The 26502-nt window shown below is 40.8% G+C and overlaps 3 protein-coding genes and 1 non-coding gene across 4 annotated transcripts; 3 read left to right on the top strand and 1 right to left on the bottom strand.

The window, feature by feature from the left end:
* Positions 1 to 1882: 1882 nt before the first annotated feature.
* Positions 1883 to 11123, top strand: tcp1 (t-complex 1). The gene is made up of 12 exons (XM_034161964.1): positions 1883 to 2021; positions 2430 to 2515; positions 2605 to 2733; positions 3210 to 3307; positions 3415 to 3525; positions 3813 to 3994; positions 4336 to 4462; positions 5093 to 5268; positions 5618 to 5741; positions 6592 to 6784; positions 10311 to 10474; positions 10601 to 11123. Exons 1-12 carry the CDS (start codon positions 1949 to 1951, stop codon positions 10809 to 10811), a joined length of 1674 nt encoding a protein of 557 aa, XP_034017855.1. The 5' UTR covers positions 1883 to 1948; the 3' UTR covers positions 10812 to 11123.
* LOC117503687 lies at positions 3012 to 3152 on the top strand. Its single transcript, XR_004558637.1, has one exon. It is a non-coding gene; the product is annotated as a small nucleolar RNA SNORA29 (small nucleolar RNA).
* A 439-nt stretch (positions 11124 to 11562) lies between the features above and the next one.
* On the bottom strand, positions 11563 to 16430 carry acat2 (acetyl-CoA acetyltransferase 2). Its single transcript, XM_034161965.1, has 9 exons — positions 16231 to 16430; positions 13863 to 13997; positions 13585 to 13766; positions 13332 to 13449; positions 12993 to 13136; positions 12788 to 12910; positions 12502 to 12656; positions 12317 to 12427; positions 11563 to 12214 (listed from the first exon to the last, which is right to left on the bottom strand). The coding sequence occupies exons 1-9, from the start codon at positions 16391 to 16393 to the stop codon at positions 12044 to 12046; spliced, it is 1302 nt and encodes a 433-aa protein (XP_034017856.1). The 5' UTR covers positions 16394 to 16430; the 3' UTR covers positions 11563 to 12043.
* A 610-nt stretch (positions 16431 to 17040) lies between these two features.
* On the top strand, positions 17041 to 26449 carry wtap (WT1 associated protein). Its single transcript, XM_034161854.1, has 8 exons — positions 17041 to 17237; positions 17732 to 17769; positions 19226 to 19281; positions 19381 to 19439; positions 19538 to 19665; positions 22501 to 22679; positions 25065 to 25219; positions 25315 to 26449. The coding sequence occupies exons 2-8, from the start codon at positions 17740 to 17742 to the stop codon at positions 25971 to 25973; spliced, it is 1266 nt and encodes a 421-aa protein (XP_034017745.1). The 5' UTR covers positions 17041 to 17237; positions 17732 to 17739; the 3' UTR covers positions 25974 to 26449.
* Positions 26450 to 26502: the final 53 nt, after the last annotated feature.

Below are 26502 nucleotides of genomic sequence, written 5' to 3' on the forward strand. Positions count from 1 at the left end.
GCTGTAACCGGTACCTAAAAACTCACCGGAAAGCCTTTCACAATAAAAGCACATTCTTCGAATTTTATTCATTTCATGTTTTTATGTTAGACAAACCATTATAACGATTTACTTGTGAAGTAACTCGTTATCATTGGAAAATGTGGAAGGAGGGAAACGATCAACAAAAAATGAATCATTTTACATTAACTACAAAACCGATTCATATTTGGGGGAGGGGGGAGGTGATGGTCTAGTGGTTAAGGTGTTGGGCTTGAGTCCAGAAGATCATGGGTTCTAATCCCTGCCTGACTTAATCCCGGTGTGTGAATGTGAGGCATTATTGTAAAGTGCTTTGAGCGTCTGATAATAGTTTTAACTTTTTAAATATGGCGATTTGCCTCTTTCCTGTTTTATTTTACATCTCTACACGGTTTAAAACTGCTTGATACTTGTTAATGAAGGTATTTAAATTATTTTTTGATTAACTGCTAAAATATCTGATAGCCTGCACGGTTTAAAGTATACTCAACAAAAATATAAACGCAACACTTGGTTTTGCTCCCATTTTGTATGAGATGAACTCAAAGATCTAAAACTTTTTCCACATACACAATATCACCATTTCCCTCAAATATTGTTCACAAACCAGTCTAAATCTGTGATAGTGAGCACTTCTCCTTTGCTGAGATAATCCATCCCACCTCACAGGTGTGCCATATCAAGATGCTGATTAGACACCATGATTAGTGCACAGGTGTGCCTTAGACTTCCCACAATAAAAGGCCACTCTGAAAGGTGCAGTTTTATCACACAGCACAATGCCACAGATGTCGCAAGATTTGAGGGAGCGTGCAATTGGCATGCTGACAGCAGGAATGTCAACCAGAGCTGTTGCTCGTGTATTGAATGTTCATTTCTCTGCCATAAGCTGTCTCCAAAGGCGTTTCAGAGAATTTGGCAGTACATCCAACCAGCCTCACAACCGCAGACCACGTGTAACCACACCAGCCCAGGATCTCCACATCCAGCATGTTCACCTCCAAGATCGTCTGGGACCAGCCACTCGGACAGCTGCTGGAACAATCGGTTTACATAACCAAAGAATTTCTGCACAAACTGTCAGAAACCGTCTCAGGGAAGCTCATCTGCATGCTCGTCGTCCTCATCGGGGTCTCGACCTGACTCCAATTTGTCGTCATAACCGACTTGAGTGGGCAAATGCTCACATTTGCTGCTGTTTGGCACGTTGGAGAGGTGTTCTCTTCACGGATGATGCGAAGGAGATGTGTTGCACTGCATGAGGCAAATGGTGGTCACACCAGATACTGACTGGTATCCCCCCCAATAAAACAAAACTGCACCTTTCAGAGTGGCCTTTTATTGTGGGCAGTCTAAGGCACACCTGTGCACTAATCATGGTGTCTAATCAGCATCTTGGTATGGCACACCTGTGAGGTGGGATGGATTATCTCAGCAAAGGAGAAGTGCTCACTATCACAGATTTAGACTGGTTTGTGAACAATATTTGAGGGAAATGGTGATATTGTGTATGTGGAAAAAGTTTTAGATCTTTGAGTTCATCTCATACAAAATGGGAGCAAAACCAAAAGTGTTGCGTTTATATTTTTGTTGAGTATATGTACGATGGAGTTTTAGGGCCACATTGAATTTCATTTTTTTCTTTTTTTTTTTTATTTGGACTTCGAGAAAAAAAATGTAACATTTTGTAACTCTCGTAATATTATGACTTTTTTCCTCGTAATATTACTTTATTCTCGTAATATTACGACTTTAATCTCGAAGTCTAAAAACAAAATAATTCTATGTGGCCCTAAAACGCTGTCGTAATTATGCATGTTAAAAACTAATAAATTAATTTTGCTTCTCGAAAGTTCTGCTTTCTATCACCCATAGTGCATTGCGCTCTTTCCTTCCTCCTTTCTTCTTGGTGGCTCGCTGCTCCAAAATGTCGCTTTTAGATGGTCCGTTGAATGTGCTCGGCCAGAGGACAACTGGCGAATCCGTCCGCACTCAAAATGGTGAGGTTTAGTGTTCTTTTGATTTTCTAAGTTTTAGAATCAGTCAGCGTGCTTTCTTTGTTGTTCCTAAGATTTTTTTTTTATACATGTAACACGTGCGGTTTAAGCTAGTGCTATCTAAGGTTAGCTAGCGCAGAGGTTCTTTGATTAAATGCAAATACAAATAACATATTTTCCCAAATGAGATTTTATTCCGGATAAGTTTTATTTTTTTAAGGTTGGTCAGCCCCATTTTAGAATCTTTCATTTGCATTTCAATGTATTGCTAACGGGACATGTTCTGAAGGTGTGGCTAACTCACTGTGCATCTAATAAAATATGTGTAATACCACGTTTTAATATATTACTAGCTAAATGTCTGGGCAAACTTATCTTGTGCAGTGATTAGTGGTTTTCTTGCCTTTCCAGTCATGGCTGCAGCATCCATTGCCAACATTGTCAAAAGTTCCCTTGGACCTGTTGGCCTGGACAAGATGTTGGTGGACGATATTGGGGTCTGTACCACATCACATTCCTTGTTGGGTTGAAAGCAAATACAAAAGTTAAGGTGCTTTAATAGTTGTCTAATGCTTTGTGTTGGCAGGACGTGACCATCACCAATGATGGAGCAACTATCCTAAAGTTGCTGGAGGTGGAGCACCCAGCTGCCAAGGTCCTGTGTGAACTGGCTGAACTGCAGGACAAGGAGGTCGGAGATGGGACCACGTCTGTGGTGAGTAGATTTAACTTGAAGTGAGATGACTGCTTTCTTTCAAACACTTACAGGGACAGTAATATGTTTTGGGTTATTGATAATTGATATATTGGGTTGTCCGGGTACTTTTGCAGTGTTGCGCAAACAATTTATTGATATTATTTACGTATACTGCTTGCATTTTTCATTATTTTTATATTTAAAAATGCAATGAATAGTAACCAGCAAACTGGCTTATCGTGATAACTATCGGTTGCATTTGCAGTTAATCAGTAATAGTAGTAAGTGATTTGGAATGTCCTGTTTTAGTACTGCATATCTGCTTCTTACTACAGATGTGTGGCTATGCTAACAGGATAGAGAAACTCTTTCACTGTCTGAAGGGGTTGAGCAGTCAAATATTTGCCACCTCTAATGAAAGGAAGATACATTGTGTATTTGTGTGTTGCAAGCTCTAAGTTTCTGCTCATAATATACACCGTGTTGCACTGTAGGTAATTCTGGCTGCAGAGTTGCTGAAAAGTGCAGATGAGTTGGTGAAGCAAAAGATTCATCCCACATCCGTCATCAGCGGATATCGTCTGGCTTGCAAGTAAATTGACGCTAAATCTGACATCTTGCGTTTTTTTGTTTTTTTTTAAGAAACTTGTGGATGTTTATCTCTGAAGTTTTGGATGTCTGAAATTTGTTCTATTCCAGGGAGGCAGTGCGCTACATAAATGAGAATCTCACTATTGGGACAGATGACCTGGGCAGAGAGTGCCTAATCAATGCAGCCAAGACCTCCATGTCTTCAAAAATCATAGGAGTGTATCCTTTTTTTTTTTTTTTTTTTTTACAAAAATCATGACATCACTTTCTGGGGATGGGCACCATTAAGATTTTATCTGTTTTGGTATCTGTTGGCATTCTCTGGCTAAATCGTCATGGTGTGACAGCTGCATAACTTATTTATCGTATCCAGTGTACTCACCAAATTTTTCACAAGTCAGCATAAAATCCTCAGTGTGACATGCCTTCTGCTTTCAGTGGTCTTAAGTTTATTTGCAGAGAGCATTTTTTTTTTTTTTTATCTGCCTTGACCCTTGTATCCCCAGTGATGGTGATTTCTTCTCCTCCATGGTGGTTGATGCTGCCATGGCTGTGAAATTTGTGGACAGCAAGGGTGTTGCCAAATACCCCATCAACTCCGTCAATGTGTTGAAAGCTCACGGCCGCAGCCAGAAAGAAAGTTTCTTGGTTAACGGTTATGCACTAAACTGCACAGTTGCCTCACAAGGTATTTTGCAAAGCATTTTAAAAGTTAAACAAGAATCTTGCAGCCACATTGTTGAATGCCCAGTGCTGTTAGGGCAGGTGCTAAAACTCCCATTTAAATTTGCTGCTATGTCTCGTGATGGTGTATGCAGTGATACGCGTGGGAGACAGTACATTGGCTTTGAAAGAAGTGTTCACAGTAGTTTCCAAACTGCAGTACGTCTCTTCTTGCCAGACAACACAGTGTTGCCATGAAGTATGGTGTACCATGGGTTTTACTGACTGAATGTGGTGTTTGACATTGTTACACTTATTGTTTGGATATTTCCAGTATTAGATGTACTTTTTTCTGCTTATTCTCAGCCATGGCGAAGCGTGTGGTTAATGCTAAGATTGCTTGCCTGGACTTCAGCCTGCAGAAGACAAAGATGAAGATGGGAGTCCAAGTCATTATCAGTGACCCAGAGAAACTGGACCAGATCAGACAGCGGTTTGTATTAGGATATTTCTGGAAAATTCCCATTTACATTTGCAGTGAAGTTAAAGCAATAATTTGCAGTTATGCTCAGTTTTGCCAATTTTACTTTGAAAAAATTGTAACTAATAAGGTAACAAGTAATCTAACTTTGTTACTCTTAAGATTGAGTACTTTGCTGCTTGTTCAGCAGGAGAACAATTTGCTGTTTTCTTCGCTGTCTCAGCGGTTTTACCTTAAACACTACGACATGATCGCAAAAGGGTTTCTATAAAAAGGTAGATGAACAGCTTATGATTTAGCCATGGAAAAAAATTAACTCAGATTTTTGCTTTTATCTTGTGTATGTTAATTTGAGCCTCCTTTTTCATTGATGTGACAATTGTATGGTCTCAAGCTTCTTAAATGTTTGTGTAATCCGTCATACAGCTTATTTATTCTCCCACTTCCAAGTTTTTTTTTTTTTCTCAAGGTGGTTTCTAAAGAGGAACCTATCTTACAGAGATCCAAAATTATACTCCGTACAGCTTGGCAACATTCACTGATACTATGCCAATGCCAAAACACTTTATATCTTGGAAATCTGTGACACTGGCTATTGCCGAGTCTGTATTTGATATTATTTTTATTATTTTGCTTTTGCAGAGAATCTGATATCACAAAGGAAAGGATCCAGAAGATCCTGGCATCAGGCACCAACGTTATCCTCACCACTGGTGGCATTGATGACATGTGTCTTAAATATTTTGTGGATGCTGGTGCTGTGGCTGTGAGAAGAGTTCTGAAGAGAGACCTCAAACGAATCGCCAAGGCAACAGGAGGTAATGGATTTTTTTGTTGTTGTTGAATTTAGTGTAGTCATTGCATGTGCCCATTCTTTAATCCTACCCTGAGTGTGTGCATCACTGATCACCTGAGCATGTAAAATTTTCTTCTCTGTGGAACATGCCATGACTGTCTGACAGCATCACTCCTTCTTACTTCAGGGACTTAGAACCTTTGGGGGTGAGGGGGATTCTGTGTGTGAGACGAGTAACTGAAATAATCAGTGTATCAGGAAAAAGTACACACTATACAGGAAATACGTGTCCAGAAATAAGAGTGAAGTACAGATATTTTTGTTCTGTTCTCTTACACCACTGATTTTAACATTAGTTGTTAAATTCTCAGCTACCGTTTGCTCGTCTCTGACCAATCTGGAGGGAGAAGAGACATTTGAAGCCACCATGCTCGGTCAGGCTGAGGAGGTCGTGCAGGAACGCGTCTGTGATGATGAACTCATCATCATCAAAAAGTATGAACTGACAGCCAACTTCAGACAAATGTATACCGTACATCCAGAAAGTATTCAGTGCTTCACTTTTTCCACATTTTATGTTAGTCATCTTCCAAAATGGAATAAATAAATTTTTTTCCCCCCTCAAAATTCTACTCACAACACCCCATAATGACAACATGAAAAGTTTTTTTTTTTTTTTTTTTTTTTTTCCTTCCAAATTTATTAAAAATTAAACTAACAAATCACATACATAGTAGAGAAGCTTGAATCTTCGACTGGACTGGGTTGCTTGATGCAAGGACGTTTCGCTTCAAATCGCAGAAGCTTCCTCAGCTAAAATTCTTGCTGTGGTGGTCTGACTCGTCTTGACTCTTGTAGAGAATATTCTTCTCTACAAGAGTCAAGACAGAAGTCAGACCACCAGCAGGATGCACCTGAGCTCAATTTTCAGCTTCATGGCAAAGGCTGTGAATACTTATGCACATGAAAATTCAGTAAGGTATATCTTCTATTATACATTACAATTCTAAGGTAGAACTCTACTAGTCCTGGTCTTGAGAACCAGGGATGGCGATTTGTAAAAATCGGGGAAAAAGAGTTTCACATCGTCATTATGGGGTGTGTAGAATTTTGAGGGGGAAAAAAGGAATTTGTTCTATTTTGGAATAAGGCTGTAACATAAAATGTGGAAAACCTGAAGTGCTGTGAATACTCCAGATGCACTGTAAATTCCATACAACAAACACCCTAATTGGGATGTTTCTGTTCTTTGTTCCTCTCAGAATGTTTTCCACCATACATAATTGCCTGCTTCTAAAGACATGGCTAACTGTTGCTTTTCTTTTCTACCATCTTTGGTTCACAGTACCAAAGCGCGCACATCAGCCTCAATCATTTTGCGTGGAGCCAATGACTTTATGTGTGATGAGATGGAGCGCTCGCTGCACGATGCGCTTTGTGTGGTCAAGAGAGTACTGGAGTCCAAATCTGTAGTGCCAGGAGGAGGCGCTGTTGAGGCAGCACTGTCAATCTACCTGGAGAACTATGCTACCAGCATGGTGAGTCATGCTCATAAAGTTGGTTATTTTGAGGATTTTTTTTTATTATTTAAAGTCATTATTCATTGATGGACATTACTGCTTATTTGGTTGTCATGGACCAGGAAGTACACTCCACAATAGCAGGTTATAGTTTGAAGTGGTCAAGTTCTTTATTTTCTCCCCATCTTTCAGCTTGACTACACAGATGTCATTCTACTTCTTATATTTGCATCTGGTGACTAAGCATTTGTTTTGTTTTTTCCTTTTCAGGAATCACTCTAACATATCTCCAGCAGACAAATGAGTTGAAAACAAACAAAAAAGTTGTATGTCGCTCAGTAAGAAACCATAATTCAATTCCCTTGGTCAGACAGAAAAATCACTAATTAATTGCATGTGTGAGTGTGCGGTAAAGAATGTCAGGCATTGTGAAGCTCTTTAAGCACCTACATCACATATAAAATTGCTCGATCACAGTGGGCATTTTGCAGTGAAGAGAGCCCATGATTGCTATGTTTCCAGCTATGCAGGGCCAAAATAGATGAGTGGTGTGACACAGAAGGCAGTGTAACTCTGGGTTGCTCTCTTGAACAAAATATGTCAAGATGGTGAAATTCTTGCTGAAACAATGGGGTTTTTGTATGTCTTAATGTGTTTGGCATGTTTTCCTCATTTCTTAAAGGTTAATGAGAAATAAATGCTTCTAAATCTAAAAATGTTTTTGTAACCAGATAATCTCCGAAGTGATTTGTCATATTTTCTGGAGTATACGAGATCTGTTAGAAAAGTATCCGACCTTATTATTTTTTCAAAAACCATATGGATTTGAATCACGTGTGATTACATCAGACATGCTTGAACCCTCGTGGGCATGCGAGAGTTTTTTCACGCCTGTCGATTACCTCATTCGCCTGTGGGCAGTCTTTGAGTGAGGAGTGGCCCACCCTCTTTTTTTTTTTTTTTTTTTTTTTTTTTTTTTTTTTTTTTCTCTCCATTGTTTAGGAATGGCTCAGACTGCTGCTTTATTTGATAAAATTTTTTTCAAAAACTGTAAGGCACAACTGAGTGGACACCATTCGATAAATTCAGCTGGTTTTCAGTGAAAATTTTAACGGCTGAGATTTTGGTCTGTTAGTGTCGCTTTAAGGACACTTAAAGGTTTCAAGAGTGAAACCTTTTATCCCTTTTAAATTGTTTGAACAAGTCATGCATGCTTTTATTTCTTCTCGTTTAGACTACTGCAATGCACTTTATTCGGGGATTAGCCATAACGCACTTTCCCAACTGCAGTTAGTCCAGAATTCAGCGGCTCGACTTTTAACAGGGGCCAGAAAGCGTGAGCATATTACCCCAATTTTGGCTTCTCTGCACTGGCTCCCTGTACGTTTCAGAATTGATTTTAAGATACTTTTGTTTGTTTTTAAAGCTCTGAATGGACTGGCCCCACAATATATCAACTGCCTCCAGGTCTACACTCCAGCACGAGCTCTGAGGTCCGAGGGCCAGTCCCAGCTCATGGTGCCTAGGACGAGACTTAAAACTTGAGGGGACAGAGCCTTCTCCGTGGTCGGTCCCAGACTCTGGAACGCTCTGCCCCTACATGTCCGATCTTCTCCCACTGTGGAGTGTTTTAAGTCCCGTCTTAAGGCCCATTTTTATTCCTTGGCTTTTAACACCGCGAGTTGTACGGTCCTTGTCTTATTTTATTTTTATTTTATTGAAATTTATTTTTTTATCATGGTTTTATCTATTTAGGTATTATTTAATCTTATCTATTTTATTGTTATTATTGCTATTTTCCGTGTCTATGCTTTTGTTGTGCAGCACTTTGGAGATTCGGGTCTGTTGTAAAAGTGCTTTATAAATAAAGTGGATTGGATTAAGGACAGCCCACGGCGCCTGACGGTGACCTGCACTCCGAGGCGGCGTCGTCTCGCTGTTTCAAGCTGAAAACTTCCACATTTCAGGCTCTGTTCACCCAGGTCGTCGTCAGAGGCGGGCAGATTCGCATGTCGGGCCGGACCGACCGCGGGAGGTCGCGACAGGAAAAACACCTCCATTGGAAACCTTAACGGACAAGTTGGAACATGCCCAGCTGTTAAACAATTTCTCAGATACTCACTTGTTGAAAGCCATCAAAAGCCGCCTGAATTTTACAAATGGTTTTCAACACGGAGGTGTTTTTCCTGTCGCAGCGCAGATGGATTTGCGTCGTCGTCACGGAACCGACTTGGCGAATTTGCCCGCACGTTCTTTCATTACAAAATCTCCTTTAACAGTGGAATGTCCGCATAAACTCCTCATGCCGACTTCTTCTGAAACTTCTCTGTTCTCTGACGACGACCTGGATGAACAGAGCCTTAAATTAGGATGTTTTCAGCTCGAAACAGCCAGACGGATGCCACCTCTGACCGCGCCGCGCCGATCCGCTTTGTGAGCTGTCCTTAAAGCGAAAGAAACTCCAGTCTCTCATCAGCCGTTAAACGTTTCACAGAAAACCAGCTGAATTTCTCAAATAGTGTCCACACGGATATCCCTCACAGGTCCTGAAAAAATTTTGATAAAGCAACGCGCCGTCTCCAGCAGCGTCTCAAAGGATTTCAGCCGAGAGGGCTGGACCAGTGCTCACTCAAAGCCTGCCCACAGGCGAATGACGTCACCGACATGCGTGAAAAAACTCACATGCGCACGAGGGTTCAATCATGGCTGGTGTAATCGCACGTGATTCAAATCCATAGTGTTTTTTTTATAAAACTGCCAGTTAGTTTTCTAATAGACCTCGTAAGTTACACTGGTCCAAAAATGCCTCTTTAAGAAAAAAAAAAGTTGCGTTTATAACTTTGTGCAAGAAGCAAAATGGATTAAATTGCCATTTTATTCATTTATAAGACACACGTGTAAAGGAACAGAGCTAATGAGCTCATTGTCATTATAGGGGCACAAAGTGTGAGTAGACGGCTTCTTTCAGCCACTGAATGCACCACACAATGAAACGTTTGAAAAACCAGTGAATCATTTCTATTTTTTTTTTTTCAACAAAATACTGCTTTAGCCATTAGAAGCTAAGAGCTAATTGTTTTTGTTACAAGCGCAAACCACTTTAAGCTACTGAAAAGATGATCATATGTGAGGTGAACATACAAATGTAATTTAAACCCCTTTTTTAGTACATTTGTAAAAAAAAAAAAAAAAAAAAAAAAACTTGCCGTTAAGAGCTATCCAAATAAGGTTTCTTCCAAATAGAGATTAAAGATGAGCAGTGAAAACAGGATGGACCTGAAATCAATTTTGAGGTTCATGTATATATGATTTTATTTATTTTTCCCACATTCTCATTATGGGGTATTGTGTGTAGAATTTTGAGTTACAAAAAAAGAATTTCATCCATTTTGGAATTGGTTGTAACATAAAATGTGGAAAAACTGAAGCATTGTGAATCCTTTCCAGATGCACTGCAGGATAAGGTTTTGTTTTTTCTCCCATGTGGCTTCTTTACTGTTGCAAAGATAAGTTACTATGGAAAGTGTTTGTTTTGTGTTATCAGGGTTCCCGAGAGCAGTTGGCCATTGCAGAATTTGCTCGTTCTCTCCTTGTCATCCCAAAGACGCTGGCTGTAAATGCGGCGCAGGACTCCACTGACCTGGTGGCAAAGCTTCGAGCCTTCCACAATGAGGCTCAGGTTAATCCTGAACGCAAGAATCTCAAGTGGTGAGTTATTCAGGCTTCTCTTTACAAATTTCCTGAAGTGTTTTTGTCAGTGCTGTATTTTGTTCTTACTGTCTGTTATGCTTATGTCAGCTTATTTTGTGTGGTGTATCACACTGTGTTCTATAGGATTGGTCTGGATCTGGTGAACGGTAAACCCAGAGACAACCGTCAGGCTGGAGTTTACGAACCCACTATGGTGAAGACAAAGAGCCTCAAGTTTGCCACAGAGGCGGCTATCACCATCCTTCGCATAGATGACCTCATCAAACTGTTCCCAGAACAGAAAGAAGGTGGTACATACAAGGACGCTGTTGAATCAGGATCCCTGCAGGGTTAAAAGGCTGAAATTGGTCATGGTGTCTTCTAGGTTCAAGGTCTGTATTTATACATCAGGACTTCTTCGTGGCTGTTGCATTAGTGTAGGCTGTGCACTTAAGTTTTTTCCACTCCTTCTGGGCTGTTGCCACCAGAGGAACTGCAAGCCCCCCCCCCCCCCCCCCCCAAATTTAATAAAGTTGTGGCAAAGCACTGAGTCAAGTTAAACTGGGGAGCTGTGGTCATTGTACACGCTTCTGTCAGTTAGTTCAGCGAAGGACACTTGTTCATATTACAGTTCTTTAATATGTACAATAAATGGATATGGGAAACATTTTCACCTTTTTCATTACACATACAAAGTAGCACAGGCTAGCATATTAAGCTGTATGGCACATTAAAATACTTCAACAGCTGAAAGGCTTGTGGAATTTGCAAGGAGAGATGATGGAATGTATCAGATCTGACAAACATTTATACATTTTCACCACCACAATTGTGCTGAGGAGTAGCTCAATATTTTCCAACAGTGCATTATTGATCTCTAACTCAAACACTGCAGCAGGCTACCCTATTAATTACAGTAATGTTACTGTGTGTGGTAATAAAATTAAATGTCTTATTGCCACTGAACAGGCAAGAATATCGTTACAACCGTCCTCATGAAGCGGGTCTTGCAAAATGAGCACCTTTACCTGTCAAGGCCAAAACAAGTTTTAGTACTAGGATGTACGTGTTTATTTTTGCTCTGAAGGTGACCATTTTAACGTGGACTTAAATGGGAACCTGATTGCATTTGGAGAGAGAGAGGGGGGGAAAAGTCAATGAACTACAACTTTTTTTTTTTTTTCTCCGGGTGGGCTATATCTGAGACCATTAACATTTACTGCCTGGTAATCACCAAGTTCCAACCTGCGGCTGTCAATGAAGCCACCCGGAAGTAGGACAAGTTCCAGTTCCTTCAGTGGCCACTTGAGGCAATCTCCAAAAGCATGTGGATTCCCACAGAAGCCAATGTTTAAATGTCCAACTTACAAGGAAAATTTTCATGAAAGAATCCCTAAACACTTGAGCAGCACACTACACCGTACAAACCTGAGGTTAGGAGGGTGACTTAGAACGTCACAGTGAAATGAGCAAACTTTTGGAATCTCATTATGTACCTTTTTTTTTTGTAAACGCTGTTAAACCCCTCCCTTGTCATTAAAGCTTTGTGATTAAGAACAGTGAGAGAAGCGGTACTATTCATTCGTCTTAAACCCGCTCCACGCACATGGCGATGCCCATTCCACCTCCGATGCACAGAGTGGCCACACCCCTGCAGCCTCCAGTCCTCTGAAGACCGTGCAGCAGCGTGACCAGCACTCGGCAACCAGACATGCCTAAAGGATGACCCAAAGCAATGGCGCCACCGCTCACATTCACCTGGGGAAAAACGTGTCAACATCCATCACGAATGAGACAACTCATTCACGGTATCCAGTTTCTCTTCACACTATTCTGCTTCACTTTGTTACTGGTTTTTACCTTGTGTATGTCGAGGCCCAGTTCTCTGATGAAGACAATGGACTGGGCAGCGAAGGCTTCGTTGACCTCAAACAGGTCCACTTTGTCCAACTTCCAGCCCACTTTCTCGACCTAACAGGACAACGTTAAATTCAAACACTAGCATTTTCTCACAAGTGTTACGTTGAACACAAACAGCTTCTCACCGCTTTCCTGACGGCGTGTATCGGCCCGGTACCCATGATGGATGGGTCGAGGCCAGCTTGAGCCCACGAGACTATTCTGGCCATTGGTTTGACACCACGCCTGTCTGCCTCCGACTGGCTCATGAGTACAGTTGCTGCTGCTCCATCGTTTATACCTACCGTTAAAAAAAAAAAAATTTAAAAGGTCAACACAATGTACTCACCGGCTGAACATGTGACTGACCTGACAAGAAGGAATGCTCAGTGATGTCACTGCATGGAAAGGGCAACAAACAAAGTCCCAAACCTGAAGCGTTGCCGGCTGTGACTGTACCACTGCCATCCCTTATGAAGCAGGGTTTGAGCTTGGACAAGGTGTCTATGGTGCTCCCATGGCGAGGAAATTCATCCACCTTCACCTCTATTGGACCTGAAGACGACCAGAAATAAATATAAACCATTTGAAGACTTGACTAACTTCCTGATCTTTTGGAAACTTTGCTGGTATTTACCTGTTCTGGATGGGACCATCACTGGAACAATCTCTTTGTCAAAGTAACCTGCTTTCTGTGCAGCTTCGGCATTGTTCTGGGACCGGACGGCGAACAAGTCCTGCTCCTCCCGGCTGACCCCCCACTTCTTTGACACATTTTCCGCTGATAACAGAAAATAGTTAGACGCTGATAATATTTGCATTTTGAGTTTAACTCCAGTTTGCTATGGTAGGCAGACAAAAAAAAGAATAACTTTGTCCAAATAATTATAGATCAGACTTCAAAACAGTAAATGCATTTAATGTGTACATGAAAAGCTATGTTCACTGTCTGGAAAGTTTCCTCTGCCATGCAGACCTGTGATGCCCATGTGGTAACCATAGAAAGCATCGATTAACCCGTCGTTCACCATGGAGTCCTGCAGAGTGGCATCGCCCATCCTCACTCCAGTCCTTATTAGTGTTGTGTGAGGAGTCTAAAGCGTGGGGAAACCAAACATTTTGTACATCGCTACAAGGCCAGAAACTCACTGTCAGTGGGTCTACATTTAATGAGTCTAACATTTGACAGTCCCTGAACCCAGGTGGGTTAAAGTTTTGCGATTACTCACCCTGCTCATACTCTCCATGCCCCCGGCCACCACTACAGTGGCCTCTCCAGCCTGGATGGACTGAGCTCCCAGGCACACAGACTTTAGCCCAGAACCACACACCATCTGGCAGCTCCAGGCCGGAACAACATAAGGGATACCTGCTTGCACGCTGGCCTGACGTGCTGGGTTCTGCCCGTGACCTCACCAACAGGAAGTCAAAGAGATGAGATTAGTTAAATAAATAAACTACCAGTAAGTATATCTGCCACAATTGTGATTATTTTTTGAGCTTCTACCTGCTGTTAAAACGTGCCCCATGATCACCTCTGTCACCTCGTCTGGGCGGACTCCAGCCCGCTTCAGAACATCTTTGATCACCACTGAGCAGAGGTCGTGCACAGGCACTGCTGATAGACAACCGTTGAAGGAGCCTTTGTAGAAATGACAACTACTGTAATATCTGATTTTGTGGTTAAACTAAATGGCAATGTAACGCTGAAAAAAAGTAGTGATTAGGGAAAAAAAATTCAAATGTAGATAATTTACCATTAAACCTTAACACTAAATGTTTAAACTGGATATTTTCTCAATCATTGTCTTTAAAATGGTTTAACCTGGTAAAACTGGGATGTTATCTTCAATATGATTTAATCAGTTTTGCATAATTTCAAGAGTTTGAACTTAAAATGTCTAACACCTTTCAAACCACTTCAGGTATGCTTTAAATCAGATCTTACACATTCCAATGGTTTCAAACTGCTTTAAAGATGCATTAAAGTGGTTTTTACACTAGACACTTCCTGGTTTTGTGCCTTTAAACTTTACAGGGGTCAACTTAAGAAAAAAAAAAATTGTTACAAGCAATTTATCTGGGAATGATGGCAAACACAGAAGACATTAAAATATTCAAATTTTCCCCTTGTTTGTATAGTTACAAGCAATTTTTACCCCAAATTCAATTCAGGTGCCAAAATAATAAAACAAATATATAAAATTAGTTCCTACAGCACTCCTGTGTTATGAACATGTTTGATTTCCAAATAAATTACGTGACAAAACTAAGCCATGTTTTATCTTGCTAAATATATAGAAGCTTCACAACAGTAATGTTTTGTTGAGAAGTATGTACAGTGTGCTCCAAAAGTATTGGACCACTTTATTTCACGTTTTAATGTGTTTATGCCATTTCAAATACAAAAAGTAAATCCAGGCTTCTCTGTATAAAAATTTTCTAAAATTAACTCAAAGCAAATCTTGACAACTTGATATAAATTAATTAAAAATATAAAAGCCAAGATGATGGGTTGCATAAGTACTGAGTCATTTTGGTAAATGTAAATCATCAGTTTTATTGTCTATTTTCTTCAGACAAGTCAGGGGATGATTACATGAACATCTCCAAGTCACTGAATATGTCTTGGGCTTGACTTACATCAGTTATTAAGAAATACAAACCGTATGGCACTTTGGTAAATCTGTGTGGAGTAGACTTCTCAAAAACTGAGTTACTGTGCAAGAAGAGTGATGAAAGACACCCAGACAACTCAGAAGTTAAAGGCTTCTGTGGCTGTGATTGGAGAACTTGTGCATAGTGCACGTTTTGCATTTTGTATCCCGAGTTACACAGCTTCATGATGAAGTGGTACAGAGGAGGACTTTCTTAAAAAGAAGGCCTAAATGTTCAGCTATAATTTACCAGAAGGTACATCTGAGATGCAAGCCTAGATATGATGTTTTGGTGAAAGAAAATCCTTCTCTATACCACTTCATCATGAAGCTGTACAACTGGGGATACAAAATGCAAAACGTGCACTATGCACAATTTCTCCAGTCACAACCACAGAAGCCTATAACTTCATCTGGGTGTCTTGGTGGCTCTTCTTTTTGCACAGTCACTCAGTTTTTGAGAACTTTCTACTCCACACAGATTTACAATAGAGTGCCATACTGTTTGTATTTATTCATAATTGTCCAAGACACATTCAGTGACTTGGAAATGCTCAGGTATCCATCCCCTCAATTGTCTGAAGAAAACTGGCAATAAAACTGATTATTTACAGGTAATATACCAAAGTGGCTCATTTATGTAACCCATCATCTTGATTTTAATATTTTTAATTAATTTATATCAAATTGCAGGGATTTGCTTTGAGCTTGACTTTAAGGAAGATAATTTTTATATTAAGAAGCCTGATTTGCCTTTTGTATCTAAAATGGCATAAACTAATTAAAATGTGTTAAACATCAAGTAGCTCAACACTTTTGGAGGACGCTGTCTAGAACTGCTGGCTCGTGGCGTTATGAGCAGTTAACCAATCGCTGGGTCCGAAATAATCACGAGACGGAGGCGGGCCAATCACAGCTGCAGCTAATCGAATAACAAACCATAATCCCAAAGTTATTAAAGCAAATACACATCTGGACTCGTGCCAGGAAGGGCATCCGGTATAAAACATGCCAGGGGAGTTGGCAAAAGATACCTTTGCAAATATTGAAAAAAATACAAAACAAAATAATTCAACGGTAGCTGTGCTGTTTAAAAACACTGTATATGCATATGACGGGGAAAACGAAATAAAAAAAATAGTTTTGTGCTGTGTTAAAATGCAAAAGTAACAAATAATACTCAAATTGCTGTTCTAAATGAGGAACATTCGCCCTTACCTATAGGAGTCCGCGCAGCAGATACGATGACGACAGGCTCAGTGTTCATTCTGAGTAACTTATTTTGATTCTCCTCAGAAACAGAAAACATGCGACGCTTCTGGCAACCGGTCGTCGTCTTCTTCTCGCGATTTTCCGCGGTGTCCCATGCTTGGTGGCACATTACTGCCTCTCGCAGTTCACAATTGGAACTTCACGCTGTTTCTGCCGATTCAAGTCATACTCTCACTGTACATAAATCATGAGTAACAGATCTTGTTAATACTCTGTGGGATATTCATGGTTGTCTCTGAGTCGAAGTATACTCTTCTTTCCGCCTATTTTTTCTGAAACGACTCAGTGGTTCCACGGAGCAGACGCTCGTACAAAGTCGGGAATTCTCGTTAATTTCCGGAGATGTGGATTTGTCGCTCCGCAAAAAAAAAAAATAAAAAAAATTAAAAACCTCAGAATTTGACAAAAAGAAATAAAGAAAGGCCGGGTGGGATACTTTGAAATTTCAGAGAATTATATAACAGTCACTACTCGCTGTCCCCGCGCGCTCGCGGCGTAGTGGCAAGGTTGCGCCAAAGATCGTCTCCGGCAGTGAGAACATACAAATTATGCTTCTTTAGTGTAATATGCATTCACGAATTCTTTCAAAATATCTACTTCATATTCATATATGGACCCCTACCCCTCCATAAAAATAGTTTTGTAGTCCTTTATGGGTAATCTGTAATATTTGTTGCCGTGATTTATGAAATACGAGCAGAGTGAGCTATCTGTCGCTCTTCTTCGTTGACCTCGGTTGTGCGCTGCAGCGCGTGGAGGCGAACAGGGGAGCACACTCGCGAGCGAAGAAGAAGAAGAAGAACTAGCAGAGCCATTCTGTTGTGAGGAAGATGATGGTGACTGCGGCAGAACTACACCGCAGAATCTAAATTTCCACCACAGTTTCAATTTCTCGTCTGAAACTGAGCCACTGAATCCGTGCTGTTCTAGAAAACCCGAGACAAACCGGTCGGGTGAGTGTTTTTTTTTTTTTTTTTACGGCCTGGTATATGTGCTGCTAGTTTGAGGAAAGGGAGCGCGAGGGAGGGAGTCGTTTCCTTCACCGCCATTTTGTGATAACAAGAAACCGAAAAGAACAACAAAAAAAAAAAATTCACGTTACTGCACAAAATAACGGAATTGGCTCGCTTTTCTGCGCCGTGCCTTCGCGCCCTGGATTATTTGGCAGGCGGTAAATGGTATTTGAAAACCAAGCGGCGGCTTTGTGTTTGTCGCAGTCCGTCGCTAGCTAAGCTTAGCTCTGCTGCTTTTGTCAGGTTGGAGAAAAGTAAGTTTTACTATGTTAACAATGCAGGTAACTTTATTATTTAGTCTTTTGTATGACTAACATCATTTAGCGATTTTTTTTTTTTGCTCTTGTTTAGGTTTTACGATCGCTTTTGATCCATTCTATTTAAAACCTGTATTAATCATATTATACATATGTTTTTATTATTTGTGTTTTCAGACATCACAATGACCAACGAGGAGCCTTTGCCCAAGAAGGTGGGTTTTTGCCTTTTATTGTTATAATTTTCCTTGAATCCCTTTTAAGTTTATTTATTAAACTTAATGAATTCTAAATAAAATAAAAAGTACATATTTTAAGTGTCTTGAAACAATCTGTTTCTGTGCCTGTTATGTTAAATGCTCCTTGCCACGCCCCCTATCCCATGTTAAACCCAATTTGTGCAACTCCATAGCCAAACGGCCCTCTGCGTCATTACAAACCCCCTCTGAGCCCCTCTCCTGGCGTAATGTGCACCTCCCAAAAAGTGTAACTTCATGTCAAAACAACGGAGGCCGCACAGTCTGTGATTGGTCCGCTAAACTACATCATTTCCAGAAGGTACATCAGTTGATATACGAAAATACTTGAAGTGTATTTCTTCATCCAAGTGTTGAATAATATTTGCCCATCCTCTGCCTCAGTTTGTTCAGTGGATGTACAGACCGCCTCCAATACCTGTCTCCCGTTTTGTACTTAAATTAACGTGCTGTAAATGCATTTGCTGTTCAGTGTTGATCAACTCCAGTGATTATCTTTTTCTCTTGGTTGCCATTGTTCCCTGTACGGAAGAACAAAACACGACTTTAACAACCATAAACATCATTGGATAATAGGCCAGACTTCGCATTACGCCCCCTACTGTGCTTGTGGTAAATTGCATTGTGACGCCAACCAACATTACGGAGAACTTTAAAAGGGTCACATCGAGGCGGTTATTTGAGTAGTAGAAGCATGAAAAGGCCTTTAGTCTTCGTCATCCAGCCCTTCTTTCTAACTGTTGTGTTGATGTTGTAATTTGTATATGTGACACAGGTCTCTCTTACAAATGAGGTGTTGAGTCTCAAGGGACTGCCTGTATAAATAAAATTAAATAAATAAAACTGCCCTCTAAAATGAGCCAATCACATTTGTCGATTGTGAATGACCAGGAGCGACACTATTGAGTTCTTACCCGAACATCGGACACTTATTGGCTGAGAGCTACTACAACGTCATTACAACCTTGTTGCACAATCAGTATGACGGTGGAGGAGAAAATGATTTTGTGTGCCAAAATGGCAAGACTTCATTGCCAAGCATCATACAATTTAAAACAAAAACAACTCACATGCTTACAAACTTCGATGAAGTTTGTGTTGCACAGCAACATTTCTGCAGCTCCCTCTGGTGTCAGTTGGAAAGTATGCATGTAAAAAACAAACTAGTTTTTCATTGTAGGTAAGGGTGGGGATTTGCTTTTCAAGGCAAATTGCACATCATGTGATTGGTTGTCACACAGAATGTCGGCATGGAAGATGAAGAATAGCATTGAGTGGACCAACATTCTGATAAAAATATAAATGACCAGTGTTTCTGGTCAACTTTCTTAATCAAACCTGATCGCATGTGCTTATAGAAATAAAATTAATTGGATTTTTTTCTCAGATGTTTTGGACTTTCTTCTCATTACAGGTTCGTCTCAGTGAGTCTGACATGAAGACGCTGACTCGAGAGGAGTTGTCTGTCAGGTAGCTAAATTGTCTGATACTGTGTCGTTAGTGGGAAAGTTTTTTTTTCCTCTCTCACACTCAGCAGTTAATGTTTACAGATGTTTTCTTTCCTCTCAGATGGAAACAGCATGAAGCTTATGTCCAAATGTTGGAGACAAAATATGCAGAGTTATGTTGTAAGTAAATCAGCTATAATTTAAAAGTTTCTTTTTCAGTATCCCATGTAGAAATGATGTTTACATTTCTCATGCACATCCCTTTTTCATACCCTTAGCCAATGATGTAACAGGCTTGAAGGAGTCTGAGGAGAAGCTGAAACAGCAGCAGCAAGAGTCTGCGCGCAGAGAGAACATCTTGGTTATGCGACTGGCCACCAAGGAGCAGGAAATGCAAGAGTGCACGGTATGTCTGTTTCTTCAAATACCGGTTTATACTTGAATGAAGAGATTGACTCTCTTGTCTAAAAATGACAAATTAACAAAACTAGCGGTGGATTCCCAAGTACAGTGTGCAGGTATTTATAATGGTCTTATTTTGTGTACTGTCAGTTGTTTTGCAAATGATGTAGTAATCCAGCTTTGAAAACAAATACCACAATTGGACACATGTCAACAGGATATTTGCTGAGTTTTGCTGGTGTCAAAACAACCCAGAAGTACTGTTTTAAAAAATCTGATCTCTATTGGTATATTTCCATGATGAACACCCGATGGTTTCTTGAATCGTCAAAGAATGAAGGCAATATATAAAACATGTCAGGCAGGGCTTCCTTTCATCGTATCTGATTGACAGCTCACTGGCTGTCCCAGAGGCCTCTTGTCCACACATGTTGTCTTTATAGGGCAGCTAACTTTTGCCCATCAAATAGTGCAAATTGCAGAAAGACCAGCTGTCACTTTTAACATCTGAGCTCTTAATGCTGCTTTGTTTTACATGTGGACTTATATTGTAACTTGTAGATGGCAAAGGTTGCTTTTGTCTGAACTGTTAATTCCTCAGTACTTACCGATAGAACGGTTAGATTTTTCATGACATTTACCACAATGATTAATTTCCACCCCATTAAACATAATTGTGACTTGCCATAATCTCTTGCTATTTCTGCTGCAATGATGCAACATGTTGGAATGCTAGCATTGGCATTAGTAATTCATGACCATGTTAAAGAATATCATATTAGAAGAAGTGCTTTTTTCCTAAACTAAACTGTATGCTCAACAAGCACTGATATAATAAGGGACCACTTTTATTGTGATCATCAATCAAGAGAAGAGGGGTGTTAAAATTTGCTTCTTTGTAAAGAAGTAAGTCCTGTATAGGCCCCGAGGCCTGTTGGTACTGGTACTTATCTCCAGATTCTGTAGTGTGACGCGGATGCCAGTCTCCGACTCCCCTTGGATGGATTAGCAATCTGACGAAGATTACTTCACCAGCCAAGGCTGGTAGCTACTCTTTAACTTATAATCTGAATTCTGAGTTTTATAGGAGATTTATAGGTGTTTGGGACGTTATAAAGCACATTCTTAAAGCAGTCATAACAAAAAATAATACCTGAGAAGAAAAGCTGTGTAATAATGTTATAGTAAATGTTTTGGCTCTGCATCAAATTTAATGAGTTATTTCTTGTCTCTGAACATCTCTCAATAAATGATCATTGAAATTCCTTAGTTACCAGAGGTGGTTGTTGTCCTTTTGGCTGCTCCCATTTTGTTTGGGATTGCCACAGCAGATACAGCCAGATCCACCTTGGTATTTGGCTCAAGTTTTATGCCGGATGCCCTTCCTGACACAACTCCAGTTTTACTTGGAGAAACACACATAGCCGCTGGTGTTCCAAAGAGGTCTCCCATCCAAGTGCTGTTTAGCTTCTGAGATCTAGCAGGAAAAAATAGTATGGTTTCCAGTGCTACAAGTGACTGAGAGGTGAGTTGCAAGGAATTTATGCTCCTCCTGAGATGTAGTATTATAAATAAATTCTTAAAAAAACTGCACATGGTGTTTCATGATGCCTTCTTCAGTTTTCTGTGTCTGGGCATAGTTTAGAGACCTTGGTTGCCTTGTAGGATGGTAAAAAGAACTCTGGATATGAGACCCTCTTTGCTTTTGACTTTGAGTCATTGACTGTCTGTGTCTGGTCTTGTTAAATGTGTGATGTCTGTAAAGAGGGAACATCAGCTTTAGTTGTGTAGTTGAGTAGTTCAAGGCTCAGTATCACTGGTTCTCCACTTGTTTGACGGAACCAGAAACTCTGATACAAGATAATGCTTTGTATCAGTTGTCTATCCAGACAAGTGCTAAATTGTATTTACAGTGGTCCAACTTGATTAAATCTAGAGGTGACCCGATAGTGTTTTTTTTTTTCTCTCTCTCTCTCTCTTTCTTCTCAGGCAAATCCAATTCACAGAAGCAATGCATTTCTGCGCATAGTTTCATAAGTACTGTGTCAGTGGAGCAAGCAGGTGTTTGACGCTGCTGCTGACTACAACACTTTTTAAAAGCACAATAAAAAAAGCACAGTGTATGTCAGCCTTTGTTTCATAGCACGTTGCTGAAGCAGCGATAGCCAGCACACCTGTGGTGTAAAAGTTTTTAAAACACATATTCACACCTTTCTTTGGTTCAGATATAGTCTGTTTCTGTTGGCAGGGGATCGGAATGACCCTTCTATTTCCTGAGAGTAAAGGTCTAATTTTAAGGAACCCACCACCACCACCAATATAAATAGCAATCCTGACTAAAATGTTGTTTAATCATTATTAATCTGTGTGTCCTTGTTGTATTCCTACAGTTTTGTGCTCGGTGGAATTGAGGAGAGATAAAAAAAAAAAAATTAGTTCGCTTAATTAAAATAAGCGCACCTACATGGCAGGTTGCATGGCAGAAAGAAAAAGAATTATCAAGGTTATCCCTAAAATAACATCCATGTTAAGGTGGCTTTTAGAGTGCCAGATTGCAGAAATGGCTTCATGTAACAAGTTTTTGAAAATTTTCCAGGGGTGTGCAATGCGAAAAGCAGAGCAAGTATGTTCTGAGTACAAAACTCTTAATGTGATAGCCTGTTCGTTTTTAGTTCACATGCATTAATCTTAATAGCTATGAATGACTCTTTTTCAGTATAATTAAATAAAAAGTAAAATATACTGTGACTGCAGTCAGCACTTTCTCGCATGACTTTTTGAAGAAAAATTGTGCTGCACGCTGTTCCAGTCACTTACCCCTGTTTGTTCTATCCTGCAGACCCAGATCCAGTACCTCAAACAAGTCCAGCAGCCCAGTGCAGCCCAGCTACGTTCGTCCATGGTGGACCCGGCCATCAACTTGTTTTTCCTCAAAATGAAGGCTGAACTGGAACAGACTAAAGACAAACTGGAGCAGGCCCAAAATGAACTGAGTGCCTGGAAATTTACACCTGATAGGTAAAAGCAATCAAAATAATTCCCCCTTCAAAAAAAAAAGTCAAGACATCCTCACGCCCCCACCTCCACTCTCACTGCAGGCATGCAGGAACAATGGTGGGGGAAGGCTGACAAACGCTGTACGCACCATGAGACTCAGACTTTACAGAAAGCCAGTCACTGCAGAACTGTTTTGTACGCTTGCACTTTGTCAGCTACATATCACATAAACTAAAGTGAAAGACAGTATGGTCAGGTGACACTTGTGTTTCAGCTCGCATAACTCATCACCCTCCAAGGGCCTGAAGGAGTCCGGACTGTTCCTGAAGAGGTGGTCACTGACTTCCCGACAAGGATGTGCCCTCTCTGCCTCCTCAGCTCAAACCACACAGTTGACATGTTAATTAAAGGGGGGTTATGGTGGAGATTGAGTCAGTGTCTCAGCAGGGCGTGTCCCTAGCCTAATGCAGCAATTGAACATTTTAAACACCGTGTTCTACCTGTTTTATAAAGACAAACTGTGGATTATACCACACAAACCTACTAGTCTGCCTGAGAAATGTAAGACTTTTGGACAGTCTAGACAGACTGCATAACGCGAGGAAATTTAAAAGTAAGACTTTTGGGAGGAAGAGCCACTAGAAACATAAGACTGTGTGGGTGGAGCCAGATCCTGTGTCCACAGCGGACTCTGGTTCGGGCGTGAGGGCTCAGTTGCTTGTGTGTGAACACGGGCCCGCTCACGGTAGTGTATTTCCATTTTTGTTTTTTAGTTTGTGACTTGTTTCTTTATCTTTACATTTCATTTACTTTTGGTTCTCTTACATGAACACTTACTGCAGTGTGTCAGCTGAGGAGCCTAATTACATAAACACTGTATTTAAAAAAAAAAAAAAGGAAAAAAAAAAGACACATGGTTTTATGATGAATAAAACTGTGTGCAGTACTTCACCTTTGGAAACACACTGCTGTAGGTGCAGAGTCCTGTTTCAAGTTCTGAATGCAAATGTCGTAACGAGTCATCATGTTGTTGAGAATGTATTAATTGTATTTTTGTGTATTTTTTGTCATTTATCTCATAGTCTTTCAGCTATTACACAAATAGCTGATTGAATTTTTTTTTTTTTTCTTCTATGTGCGGTGCAGATGTGTGGCCACAAATTTTGCGATGGACTCCTACATGACTTCCCCCTCCTTGTTTTCACAACATATGCAAGTGTCTTAACTGAACCAGATCTAAGCTGGCAGCTTTTACATGTTGGCGTGTAGAAGCTAAAGTCACACTTGATATAAGTGGTTTAAATACTTGCAGTGTAATGTACAGCACAGAATTCAGACATCAGGGATCATCTGCTGAATAATGAGCCAGAATGACTTCCACATGCTCGATCAGATAAAAGATGGAAGTTAAATCTTTTCTGGAATCACTGGTCTGAGTGTTTAGCTGCCTGATGTACAGGATTTTTACAGTAAGTGCTGATGTCATTTTTAGCAGTTGTGCTGTTGCACAAAAAAGTTTAAACAGTTGTCAAGATCATAGCTTAGTCCCTTAAATTATTCAGTGTTACTGTTAAAATACTTTTGTTATTCACAGTAATTGTTTTACAAAACTAGTGCCTTTTTTAAAAACATGTACTTCAAAACTTGGCACTGATTTTTGTCGGTAAATGTTTTTATTTATTTTTATACTACTTGTGGTTAACGGTTACTTAAACTGCATGCTTGTTCCAGGCTGTTCCAACAATATCCTGCTCTGTTCAGTGTGTGTGCATGTGCACAGAGACCTTTCATTACACTCAGCATGATATCTTGTTTGTTTAACGATTTATCTGGCTGAATTGCCGTTATCAGTTTGCTATGTTTGTTATAAATGTGTACATGGCAGAAAAGGGAATTCTGGGATGGATATGCGACGTTATAAATCCACACAGAATCCAGAGGGTCCAATAAGTGGAGAAAAGTATGTTGAGGTGGCTTGGACACAAGGAACAATGAATATGTTACTGAATGTAATGAGAGTGGAAGATCAGGGAAAAGAAAGGGGAGGAATAGAGTAAAGGAGAAGAGTTGGATAAGGAGGAGGTGCAGGGCCGCGTCATATGGACAAGGGAAGAGATGAAAAGGTTTCAATTGAATGTGGTCAATTATAATAATATGCGTTATTTACTAAATAATATTGGTGTAGGAACTACTGTGAGTATAGTACTCTGGAAGGTTTGTATTTTGGATCTTCTGTATTTGTCCAAGTCAGATGTGTGTTGGATTAAGGGATGTTCAGGGATTCAAACGAACCTGGTGGCTCATGTCAAGTGTTTGTTTTGTTTGTTTTGTTTTCCCATTTCCTTTCCTCCTGCCCTTGTTTGCATCCTGGTTCACTGTGTGATGTGAGACTTGTCTCCCTTCCAGCCAAACGGGGAAGAAACTGATGGCCAAGTGCCGGATGCTGATTCAGGAAAACCAGGAGCTGGGCCGGCAGCTCTCGCAGGGACGCATCGCCCAGCTGGAGGCGGAGTTAGCCCTGCAAAAGAAGTACAGCGAGGAGCTCAAGAGCAGCCAAGACGGTGAGAACACTGTCACACCCAAGTTACCATGAATAAATCCACTGTTTGCTGACTTTGGTTGTTCACATTATACATTCTGCCTGATGATGCTTCAGAGTTAAATGAGTTCATCATCCAGCTGGATGAGGAGGTGGAGGGGATGCAGAGCACCATCCTGGTCCTGCAGCAGCAGCTGAAGGAGACCCGCCAGCAGCTTTCCCAGAATCAGGGGGCTTTGGCCGGAGCAGGGCCCAGTCGGACTTCACCCGCTGCCACTGGCTCATCTGCTGAACCATCCGCCCAGCCCGAGCAGGTTTCTGCGCCCCCTGAGCAAGCGGCCAAAGACTACGGGAGGGTGTCCAATGGACCAAGCAACGGCAACTCCTCCCAGAGGAGCGAGACCACCACGCCCAGCCTGTACCGGGAGGTCAGTAGCACCGAAGAAGACTTTCCCATGTCCCCCATGGTGTCCAGCCCCGGCGAAGCGGAGACCAAACTGTCCAACCACTCGGAGGAGGCCTCGGGGAGTCATACTGGCACTGCGAGTGTTGGAGGAGCCGGGGGCTTCGGCAGCCAGCTGAGCGCAGGGTACGAGAGCGTGGACTCCCCCACAGGCAGTGAGACTTCTTTGACTCAGCACTCGAACGACACAGACTCCACCACAGACCTTCATGAGGACAAGGCGGCCCTGGTGACCAAGGGCTCCAGGACTACAGGGTCACAGCACACTCAGAATGGCCTGGACTCCAACACAAGCGACAGTGCAGTTTTGTAATGTACCATTTGATGTAGTTTTTTTTTTTTTTTTTTTTTTAATACAGTGTAAAAGTTGACTGTTTAACAGCACACTGTTTAGTTTTCACCTCCTCTCGTGCGTATTGTGACGCTTCTGCCACGTTTGTGTTGCTGAACAAGGTTATTACCAGAACAGGATGACGTTAGATTGAAACAGTGAGTTGTATAACTTACAGTAGTACGTTGCATTCTGCTGTTTATTTGAGCATGTTTATGCTGTTATTGTTTGAACTCCTGACTCTTAAATGGGACATCTGCCATTTGTAACTCATCAAAATTCAATTACTCAATCACAGTGACTGCAACATTCAAAAGGTCATTTTTTAATTTTTTTTTTTAATGCCGTTTTCATTGACAAATTCAGTTCAAAAGATTGTTAAATTGTGAGTAGTTTATATGCAAATGTCTCAGTTTTCATGTACTGACCAAATACCAATAAAGATTTTTAATATGACAGTAAAATTGTTATTCCTGCTCAATACATGCATTATCTATAAGTATTTGTACCC

This window comes from Thalassophryne amazonica, chromosome 21 (genome assembly GCF_902500255.1).
Source record: "Thalassophryne amazonica chromosome 21, fThaAma1.1, whole genome shotgun sequence".
Taxonomy (NCBI): Eukaryota; Metazoa; Chordata; class Actinopteri; order Batrachoidiformes; family Batrachoididae; genus Thalassophryne; species Thalassophryne amazonica.

Excerpts from the sequence above, each read along its gene's own strand:
- tcp1 (XM_034161964.1), top strand. The coding sequence starts at position 1,949 with ATGTCGCTTTTAGATGGTCCGTTGAATGTGCTCGGCCAGAGGACAACT. Across the intron at positions 2,516-2,604 it reads TGTTGGTGGACGATATTGGG|GACGTGACCATCACCAATGA; the intron begins GTCTGTACCACA and ends TTGTGTTGGCAG. Across the intron at positions 4,463-5,092 it reads CTGGACCAGATCAGACAGCG|AGAATCTGATATCACAAAGG; the intron begins GTTTGTATTAGG and ends TTGCTTTTGCAG.
- acat2 (XM_034161965.1), bottom strand. The coding sequence starts at position 16,393 with ATGTGCCACCAAGCATGGGACACCGCGGAAAATCGCGAGAAGAAGACG. Across the intron at positions 13,137-13,331 it reads TTACCACATGGGCATCACAG|CGGAAAATGTGTCAAAGAAG; the intron begins GTCTGCATGGCA and ends TTCTGTTATCAG. Across the intron at positions 12,657-12,787 it reads CACAGCCGGCAACGCTTCAG|GTATAAACGATGGAGCAGCA; the intron begins GTTTGGGACTTT and ends TTTTAACGGTAG.
- wtap (XM_034161854.1), top strand. The coding sequence starts at position 17,740 with ATGACCAACGAGGAGCCTTTGCCCAAGAAG. Across the intron at positions 17,770-19,225 it reads AGGAGCCTTTGCCCAAGAAG|GTTCGTCTCAGTGAGTCTGA; the intron begins GTGGGTTTTTGC and ends TTCTCATTACAG. Across the intron at positions 19,666-22,500 it reads AGGAAATGCAAGAGTGCACG|ACCCAGATCCAGTACCTCAA; the intron begins GTATGTCTGTTT and ends TCTATCCTGCAG.